The 10,661-nt window shown below is 34.1% G+C and overlaps 1 protein-coding gene across 2 annotated transcripts; it reads right to left on the bottom strand.

The window, feature by feature from the left end:
- Nucleotides 1-497: 497 nt before the first annotated feature.
- Nucleotides 498-6,690, bottom strand: LOC110657860 (uncharacterized). 2 transcript variants are annotated; one of them, XM_021815264.2, is made up of 10 exons: nt 6,547-6,690; nt 5,695-5,790; nt 5,482-5,596; nt 4,488-4,524; nt 4,245-4,314; nt 3,912-4,016; nt 2,608-2,758; nt 2,400-2,482; nt 1,121-1,214; nt 498-1,022 (listed from the first exon to the last, which is right to left on the bottom strand). In XM_021815264.2, exons 2-10 carry the CDS (start codon nt 5,720-5,722, stop codon nt 935-937), a joined length of 771 nt encoding a protein of 256 aa, XP_021670956.1. In that variant the 5' UTR covers nt 5,723-5,790; nt 6,547-6,690; the 3' UTR covers nt 498-934. The 2 variants fall into 2 exon arrangements, with proteins under 2 accessions (XP_021670956.1, XP_021670957.1); XM_021815265.2 differs by having other exon boundaries at nt 6,391-6,616.
- Nucleotides 6,691-10,661: the final 3,971 nt, after the last annotated feature.

Below are 10,661 nucleotides of genomic sequence, written 5' to 3' on the forward strand. Positions count from 1 at the left end.
TGAGTCTCAGACTCGCATGAACTGTTTAGACGTCTAGGTGTCATTCCGGGGCTCTTCTGCATTGACAACTCAACCTGGTATGGGCATTGAGCAAGGCCGCAAGGGTAGGATTACTCGCTTCTCAGAGTTATGGTAAAAAACTTGAGATGGTTTATTTATTATTATTATTATTATTATTAAAAAGCTCGAGACGGCTTCATCTCCCTTCCCTTACTTTAACATGAGTTTTAGTTGGAACAAGCCCTTCAGCCCACACAGTGCAGCAAGCCCAAAATCAAAACTGCCTTCAGTATTATTATTGTAGTGGGTTAGCTAACCAAGCTAACTTTGGTAGCATCACTCGCATCCGCCCATGAATATATTCATACGAACTCCTGCGAACCATAACCCAATTGTTGAACCCTTAGATTTTTGGAACTCCACTGAGACCATATTGAAAATTGAAAGCGAATTCGTAATATGGTAATGACATCACTGCTAGGAAAGAATGAGAGAGATGAAGCAAGCCCATATCCACATTTTATTATGCATCAGGTAATGCATCCGACGTCAGGCATCATCCTTACAAATAACTATTCTTGACTAATAGTAATTCATAAAATTTCCTTAATCAAGGAACCACAGAATTTGATCCAAGCTTACCCTTCTTCACTATCCTCCTATTCCCATAGCGAAAATTGCAAGGAGAGTTGCCCAATATCCAACCACAAGTAACTCGTACTAAAAGACAAACCAAAGGGAATAAAATGAAAACAAAAGGGAAAATTACAAAATCAGTTTATTTAGGAAGACTGATAACAGCGAGGAACAATAATAAATTGAACGCCGCATTATACCCTATAACCCCCCATACCAAGCATCTACTCATGAGTGCCTTGTCTAACCCTAGTTTGTTACTTTGGCATCTTCATGTTTCTCACCAACTTTTTTACCTTTATGAATATGAACCCTCCAGCCTCAACCTTGCGGTTAGCCAATTACAGACTTCATCTGTCTCTTCAGGGACTGTGTAGTGACCCAGCCTGCATTCAAGTTTTAGCATTTGTGAGTTTTCAGGGCCAAACAGCAAAATATGTATAAATTAGGATCCATATATGGCAAGTAGGAGAGACATATATACCCATTGTATGCTTTAAATGTAAGATTTCGAAATCCAGCTGAATTTAAGGTCTGTGCTGATTTCTCTCCGTGCTTGTATGCAACCACATCATCACCTGCAGCCAGAAAGTAAGATAACAGGAGAAATTTCACTTCTTCCTATACTATGACAGTCAGATCTTTCATTGGAGGTTGAGGCATACCTCAATATTTGATCACACTTCATTTTTTATCAATTATCAAGGATTGAACAACAGAATATCATTTTTGCTTCATGTAACGTTACAGTTTTCTTCATTGTTAAAAACAGTTTGTGCATATCATATCACTAGCCCCAGCAAACAATTTTACAACTTTTTATAAGATATTCTTGCATTGAATTACAATATAGTTGCTAAGATACCCAACCAATTTTTTTGCAACTCCACTTACCATTTATGTGATGTCCACTTAAAACCCTTGTTTGACATTTCAAAAAAGGACAAATCTCAGCAACACTTGAACTGTTAACTGAGATTATAAAGAAAATTTTGGTATTTGAATGATTGAGCTGCAGAAGTATTAATGAGAACACAGTTGTTTAATTGCACATAACAATCCAACAAAGATCTGTCATGGATGGTATCCATCAATAATGTATGCATAAGAGTGTTTTTCTATGTCCCTTTGAGAATCACTTTTTTGTGTGCTTAACAAAGACTTATTTTCATTTTTTTAAGAGATAAAGGATGCTTAGACAGAAAATGAGGTTTCAATGCAATAGCCTAACTGAGGCTCCGTTTGTTTTGCGATATTTTCGTGGAAAATATTTTTCGCATTTTCTAGCATTTGGAGCACTCAAGAAAATGAGTGAATAGAAAATATTTTCTTAGTCAAATAGAAAACTAAGCCATTTTTAAAATGCAAAAACACTTGTACATGCAACATAAACATATACTATTAATTTAACGTACAACCAAACAATGGAAAATATTTTCATGGAAAACATTTTCCCATGAAATATTTTCCTAGAAGACATTTTACATATACAAGTTATTTTATGTGAAACAAACGGAGCCTGAGATTGACATGAAGCACCTAAGATGCATAATGGTTATTATTAGATCATCAGAAGTGCAATTAGAAAAAATTTTTATTTTTTAGTTTATATCAATCAAGCATGTAAAACAAAAAGCTCCGCAATTAACATTTAATAAAAAGTGCTGTTCTTTTTCCCTTTTTTTGACTGAAGTCAGAAAGTGAAGGGCATAAATACGAGAGAAAGGAAGTATCAATAAAATTGAGAAAATGAATGTTAATACCTAAACCGTGACAGACCAGAACAGGCAAGGATGCTGCATGCCTTGCAGCTTCATGTGATCCTTCCATGCGGCTCCTCAAAGTCCTGCAAGAAAATGGCAGTTTTCTGAATAAATTGCTTAACCACAAAGAATACAAGCACATCCATTATCCATATATTTAATCTGTGCATAAATGTGCTTATTCACATCTTGAACTCAAAATCCATACCTTGCGCATGGAAGCCAGCCACTTAGACCAACAACTGCATTTAGGTTGACAGGATACAAATTTCCGTTTCCATATTGTCCTATAACACGGCATGTGGCTGAGTAGAGGGCAGTCGCAGCACCCATGCTGAAGCCACCAACACCAAGTTTGACTGGAAAATTGTGGTATATGAGTTACCATAGAACAAAAAAGTGTACTGAGCATCAACATGGTAATGAGCAGCACCCTTGATATAGAGATTTGTGATAAAATACAAGTTGAAAAGAAAGACATTAATCAGACAACAATATATCTAAGCAAGTAAAGAACACATTCTTCACAGGCATGGCATATGCCATCCTTCCATATTCTCATGCTATTAGCAAATTTCAAAATTCTTGAGAAGCAAAATTTCAGAAGTATCAATCAATTTTGTGGTGTTTACAGCATCATACTGCTTTTTCTAATGCCAGCAAAGTTCAAGGCAAACAAGACCATAATCATTAAGGAAAGTTGTGTCATAAATATTATTCTGTCATGAAAATGCTGTCAGATGAAGATGTCAACATAATCATAGAAGGGCATAGGAAAGCAAAATCATTCACTGAAATCTTGAAGCAACCTCATGCAACAGTTTACCAAAGAAATTGATTGTGCTCATTTGATTTAAATAAGAAGCACAAAATGCCAAATCACTCATCAATCAATTGTATGATACAATCCAAAAGAAATAGGAAACCCATAAAAGTATTCCCATCAGTTAGGAGACCCAGATAATTAGAGTTGCAAACCTGAAAAGTCTATCAAAGAAAATAACTTATTGATGTAGTACAACGAAAATAAGAATTGATAAATGGAAGGAAAAAAGGCTACCTGCGCCACTCTTATTTTTCAACAAATAGAAACACAAATCAAAGAGTAGAAATGGAAAATATTGCAATGTAATTAGCAAAATGGGGGTATAATGCAGTCAAGTTGAGTCAAAATAGAGTACTACTTAAACTCAACTTGATTAGAAATCTCAAAGCTTGAAATTTGACTCAAACTTTAAGTTTTATTCTTCATACTCAAACTAGAGTATTTTGAACTCCAATTGATAGGATATTCGAAACACTCTAGTTTTGGCTAATGACCCTTCACCTTACCAGTTCAAAAGCTGGGCCAGTTTTGAAAACCTTGCCATTTACCCCCTAGGCAAAACTCTTGAATTGACACATTATGCAGGATTAGCATGTAGTACCTTTGATATGGTAAAACTACTTTATGTATACCACATGTGTTATGTAAGCCTACATCAAGAGGCTTAAAAATTCTAAGCCACTTACTATCAGCAGGTTCTGTTGACAAAAGATTGGCAACATGTGCAGCTGAAGCATCCAGGCCCTCCAAGTCATCAGGACCATCTTCTGAAATATCTCCCACATCAAACCCTGAAATAAATTACACAAGCTGTTTAGACTATTTCACTACAAGCACAATAGATAAAGGTATACAATTAGAGTATTAAGTTCTTTTTAACTAGATATGAAGAAAAAATTAGCTGGTTGTGACGTTAGGCTATAGCAACTGGCAAGATAAGTATTAAAGGTTGCGGCCATCTAAAATTTTATTACAGTTATGATTTTAACCAGAAGACAGATCCACCAATGAGTTCTTACAAGCAGTGCATGGAAATCCACCAAATATTGCTACTGGTCTTGTTGGAGCAGTTGGGCAAATCCATTTAATCTGCAATAAAAGCCATCAGAGCAGGTCATCTCTCCATTAAGTGGCAACATATCCTCCTACGACTAGGGCAACAAGACTAGGAGAATACATTGTGAGGTGACTATTAACCAATGCATGTTTTGTGCACAAACATGTAGAAACTACTTAGCATTTTTATTAACAATCACCCTTACATTTGGAAGAGGAAGGGTTTCCAGGAGCTGGGACCAGCTGCATCACAAAGCAAAAATGGGGAAATATATCAGTCACTATAAAATTTACCCTTGAAACCGCTTAAACAACAAATCAGTCGGTAAAGGGTTCAAAACATTTCAAGAAACTATGTTATAACTTCAGAAATTCCTTCTAACTCTGGGGACCACACTCAAAGTTAAGCACCAGTTCTTAGCAGCAATGTCACAGATAATAAAATATAAAATCCTAAATGTGCCATCTTAGTTTGCCTTAACTGTATTCCAAGAAACAGAAAATTAAATACTTAAGCTTAAATATTATATCACTTGGAAATAATATAACTTTCTCTGCAAATTGAAAGGCCAATCAAGCTAGTGAAAGAGTGGTCCCCTATTCTACACCTTGGCATCTCCAGATTTGGATTCCAGGCTGCTACAAAATAGCTCAGATCAATAAAGAGGATGAGAGAAAATGACAAGTAATCACATTTTATACCACTCATAGTATGTTGCTCTCTTCCATCCAATCAACATGATAAGAATCTTCTAGAAAAAAAAACATAGTTCAAGAAGTTAATTTAACACAAATTTCTCCACCAGAAGAGGACAAGACATTGACTTTGTATACTCCTTTTCTTTAGTCTAAACAAGTCTATCATCCTTAATTAAGGCAGATACTCAAGATTTAAAAAAAAATCTTGCAAAATGTAGAATTTCAGCAAATGCTTCTTGCAAAATAGGAACAAGTAGATTAAAACAGAAGAATGTTAATATCACAAATTCTCAATTTCGATCATTTTCAACTCATTTACATCCACAAAAACCATAAATAACAGAAGGCGCTATAATCATCTACCACTGTGCTTTAACAAACCAGCTTAAAATACATGACTCTTTGCCAAGCTTCAAATGGAAACCAGGCAGAAAAGAATTCACAAAGCAAAAAAAGAAAAAAAAAAAAACGATGCAAGAAAAATAAAGCTAACATCAATACCTTGAGCCCTTGTCACCAAGACCGTGCAGCCAAACTATGGTAGCCTGGTGTTGTCCTTTAGGCCTGACCACATGGGTCCTTCCAAACTCAAATGTCTTCATAGTACTTCTACTACCTAAAATGTCACAATCAAAGGCTTCAAAAATTAGTAATGGATACATATACCTCATAGACATCGGTGAACACAAGACTGGAATGGCAATGACGACTAACCAGAACCACTAGTGGTTGTGTTGCTCATTATACACAACCAAATTATTCAGACTTCGCAGACTACTTGATTATTGATGAACGGTTTAAGCCGAGTTCCTGCGATGAAGAAATCAAAATTGAGCATCCCTATTTATAACCAAATAGAAGGGTGAAAATGGAATATGACCCATCAGTCTACATCAAAACCTCTTGCTTGCACCAGCTATATACTGCCTTAAACGTTCCAAAGAAACCATCAGAAAATGAAAGGCACCTCGGAAAAGCAGAGATTGGAAAAAGGAAGTACAAAAAAATATATAAAAAAGCAGCAATCTTTTATGAGCATAGAATCCAGACAGATTAAAGCACATTAATTCAGAAAAAATGAGCTAAACAGTAAACAAAGTGTTTAGGCCGCAATGCAAAGAGAGAAAGAGAATTTATTCCTCGTGGACAGTAGGCATGTAAAGCAATTCAATTAACAATTATAACAACCCAAGAATACAACCACAAATTTTGAAAAAAAAAAAAATTAGAAAAAGCAGCTTCTCTCCCATTATGTCCCTCCCAAGAAAAGAAAAATTCATAGCCAGATGAGAAGAAGAACCCATCTTTTCCATGCATTTTTTAAATGGTTGATTGAAATCCGGAAGTCGAAAGGTTAAACACTACACAAATGAAGAGCAAGGAAGAAAGTAGGAGCAAGCATCAACTTACATTCAGTATAGAAATATGAAAAAGATCTGATGAAAGTATAAAGTAAAAACAATATGGAGGAGTGGGGTTTAAGCTTTAAAGCTTTAAGCTTTTATTGCAGCAAATCAACACCCAAAAAGCATTTGGGCTTTTTCACTTTCGTCTTCTCTCTCTTACCTTTTCTTTTGTTCGTTCATATTTCCTCAGAAACCCCAAGAACACACAAGACTGCACTCTACAGTGCGAGTCCAACCCCAAGCCCCTTGTTTCTTGCTACCAACATTTGTATGACCAAAATGCCCTCCAAACACGTCCGGAATTTCAGGATTGTATTTGGTGATTGCACTCACACCGATGGCTTAATTTCACTTTTTTTTTTTTTTTTGTGCATTCTCTATCCCAGGCCTTTACACATTTTGCTCAGCCTAATCCCCTGCGTCAGCTTGTGGGTGCCTCGAAGGGCAGGATGGCTGGCCCCAGGTTTTAAAGCGCTCCATACACAACGCCCGGATCGAACCCGGGACGTTGCTTAAGGGAGGATGAGCCCCAACCGCTCAAACACACCCATGGGGTTTAATTTCACTCTTTCAACTCTTAAGGGGTTTTTTTTATCGGTTTTTCTAATGGGTGTAAAATTACATAATTAAGTTATAGTTAATGAACCCCACTAATATGGAGAATTACAATTTTCACAATATATTATTAATGTTAACCTTATCGTAATCACACTAGTTAACTTTAAAATATTTTAACTTCCCTCGAATTTAACTTTATTAGAAAAATAAAATTATTCTAATTTCCTTCTAATTTTTAATGACTTTTCATCCCATCATTAATCTCTTTTTTTTTTTTAAATTACATTCACTTACCATAATATACTTAGAGGTAGATTATCTACTTAGCAGCAGAGTTTCTTTCTAAAGCAAATAATAGTTTCCCTTAACCATGCAACCAGTAGAAGAATTTCATCCTAAAGGTACATAATTTTTTGTTTTATCATTACTAATTTTTTTAGCTTCTTAAACTTATAAGAAAATAAGCAAAATAAACCAAAACTTACCAGTGTTATGTTTACTTTTTTTACTATATCAGAAACTAAAATTTGAGAAATCCTTTATGGGATTTGTATCATCTGTACTATTTTATTCTTTTCTAAATAGACTTACACAATTTTAATTGTACCATCCAAGCAATTATACTTAGCTTTTATAGATTATAGATTTATGTATCTTAACTCTTATTCTTCGATTTTTATAATAAGTTCTTGATTTTTTTTTTAAGAAAGATTTTGATTTAAATGTGATTCTTGGAATTGACGTGGTGAATGAGAGTAATGACCAAGACATTATGGAGGATATGTTCAAACCATTTATAGGTCAGTGCTTTTTAAGTGAGGAAGAGGTTTTTATTTTTTTATAAAAATTATGCAAGAAAGCATAGTTTTTCATGTAGAAAGAGCATATTTGTACTTGCAAATGGAGAAAAAAAGTGGCGTGATTTTGTTTGTAGTTGTGCGGAAAAGCCACAAGAAAAAATAATTGATTTAACCAAAGATCAAAGAAATAGAGCATCTATTAAGTGCGAATGCAAAGCTCATATGTGAATTGTGTTGAAAAAATCATTTGACATTTTTCCAGAAGAGTGGTAGGTAGTGAAATTTGAAGAATTTCACAATCATAAGTTATTGTCTCTAGAAGAAGTTCGCTTCCGTACAATAAATCGTACTTTATGTGAAGAGGATGAAGAGCGCATTCTTTTGTACAAAGAGAGAGATCTTTCTGTCAGACAAATTATACGTGTGATGGAACTTGAGAGTGGTATTAAACATTGTCATCTTCCCTTTCTTGCAAAGGATATATGTAATCTAATCAATAGAGTATGTAGAAAAGAGAATGATGCTATTGCAATTTTGCAAAGCTATTAAAGATGAGAATCCCAACTTTCAGTATGCCTTCAAAGTTTATGAAGAGGAAAAGTTAGAGCACATATTCTGGTCTCCAACACATTGTTTTGATTGGTATCAAAAATTTGGAGATGCAGTTGTGTTTGATACAACTTATAAGGTAAACTCATATGGAATGCCATTTGGTATGTTTGTGGGCATGGACAATCATGGAAGGAACATATTATTTGGTTGTGCACTAATTCGAAATGAGACTACAAGCACATTTTCATGGCTAATGAAGGTAAAAAAAATGTTTACAAGCTTCACAACTTTGACTATTTTATGCTTACATAATCAGTTATTAATACAATCTTATTTGCAGACCTTTGTATCATTGATGAAAAAGGTTCCTTTAACGATTTTGACAGATCAAGATCCATGGATGACTGAAGCTATAGCAAGTGAAATGCCAACTACAAAGCATGCTTTTTGTATATGGCACATCACTTCTAAATTCTTAGTTTACTTCAGTTCTTCGTCATCAGTACTCAAATTGGTGTTCTAATTTTTACAAAATGTACAAATTAGACACTTTTGAAGAATTTGAGCATTAATGGCCACTTGTAATTATGAAGTATAACCTGAACGCAAACAAGCATATTCAAGGTTTACATGCTATAAGACATTTTTAGGTGCTAGGATATCTTCGTCATTATTTTCTTGGAGGAATGACTCCAACAGGAAGATCAGAAAGCATTAATGCCTTCATGAAGAGATTTGTAGCTTATCACTCATGTTTTGTTAAATTTATGAAACAGGTAAAAAGTGATTGCTCATATTAACTTATACTATTTTTTTTTTTATATTTTTTATAAGTAGTTTATTTTTTAAAATTTTTGTTTAAGTAAATGAAAAGTAGTGATTTAATAGCTACAAGTCAATTTATATTATTAAAGTGTGATCCAAGGGTTCAATTATTGTCTATGTTGATAATATAATCATGCTTATTGTTTTATCTTGCAAGAAAACTAAAGAAAAGATCAAAAGTTTTAGAATTTATGATATTAATCTAAAGTTTTAGAATTTATGATATTAATCTAAAGTTTGAATATTTTTATAATATAAATTGAAATTAAGAAATAGTAACCTCAATAACCAATGGATAAAATTAAGTTCACTCTTAAATATTGTAACACCCTTATATGCATAGTCTGGTATATTTCACTGTTCCGGTGAACGGTGTCGGTTCGGACAATTAAGAGAATTAAAATCACATTTAAGACACTTAGAAAAATCCTGAATGAAAATAAATAGTGATTGCCAGATAGTTAAGTATAAATAAGAAAAACAGAGCATAAAAGGTCAAATGAGCCGAGGGTCACAGCAATAGGTGGCCTTACCGAGAAGTGACTGCGATGTTAGTCCTAACCCTAATTTTGAACCAAAAAATGTGACGCCGCGATCCTAAGGACTATTGCAAACCTAGTGGAAAAGAGAAATCACAGAAAAGAGTTGATAAGTAGGTCAAATAATTAGATCAGGACTTCGGAAGAATTACCGGATTATTTGCAAACCGGATCAAATCAGCGAAGGGCAAATTGGTCAATTCACCCTTAAAGATGACTCCTGACCAAACTGTCCAATAAAATCAGAAAAATGAAAATTTTAGAATAGAGAATTAAATTAAAGAAAAAAAGAAAAGAAAAAAATAAATTATTGCATCATCACATTACCTCATGCATGATGCAATAAAAGCCATTTTAATTAAACAAAATTTGATTAAGTCAAAGAAGGCATAAAAATAAAGAAAATTGAAAAATGAAAGAAACACCTTTCTTCCTTAAACCATTCGACCGAACCAGCACTCCACCCCCACCTCCATTTCCATCCTCTATTAAAGCTTGATCCAAGCTTTTAATTCCACAAGTCAACCCTAAATTCTCCAAAAATTCCCTATAAACCTTGCTATTTCTACTTGTAAAGAAGATTGATAAAGAAAATTTGAAAGAAAGTGGAAAGAATTGGAAGATTGAAATCCAAAGTCAAGGTTAGTGTTCTAACTCTTCAATTCCTCTTTAACTTTATGCTTATGCATGTGAAATAAACCTAGAATTGATGAAAGAAATGAAACAAGTCAAGTGTGTGGGTTACATGTGGAATTTGGCCAGCTTATAGGGGGACTGAAATTATTTGAGTTTGATGAAGTTTAAGTGATGTAGAAGTGTAATTAAGCGTGTAGATATTGGCAATGCAATTTAATTCCATTAAGTGAATGAAATTAATAAATTAGGGTTCTTGAACCTTGAAATTTGAGGAAAAAATTGGAGGAAATGGTCAATTGATACAAATGACCTTAATTGAGGTTAGAAATGGTCAATTGGGATCATTTGTGATGTGTTGAAATTGG

The sequence above is a fragment of the Hevea brasiliensis genome, chromosome 11 (assembly GCF_030052815.1).
Source record: "Hevea brasiliensis isolate MT/VB/25A 57/8 chromosome 11, ASM3005281v1, whole genome shotgun sequence".
Classification (NCBI taxonomy): Eukaryota; Viridiplantae; Streptophyta; class Magnoliopsida; order Malpighiales; family Euphorbiaceae; genus Hevea; species Hevea brasiliensis.

Bases quoted from the DNA above. Each gene is read 5' to 3' on its own strand.
- LOC110657860 (XM_021815264.2), bottom strand. From the start codon at position 5,722: ATGAGCAACACAACCACTAGTGGTTCTG. The intron at 4,525-5,481 runs GTATTGATGTTA...TTTGTGATGCAG, and splicing joins CTTGGTGACAAGGGCTCAAG to CTGGTCCCAGCTCCTGGAAA. The intron at 1,023-1,120 runs GTATATATGTCT...ACTTGAATGCAG, and splicing joins ACATTTAAAGCATACAATGG to GCTGGGTCACTACACAGTCC.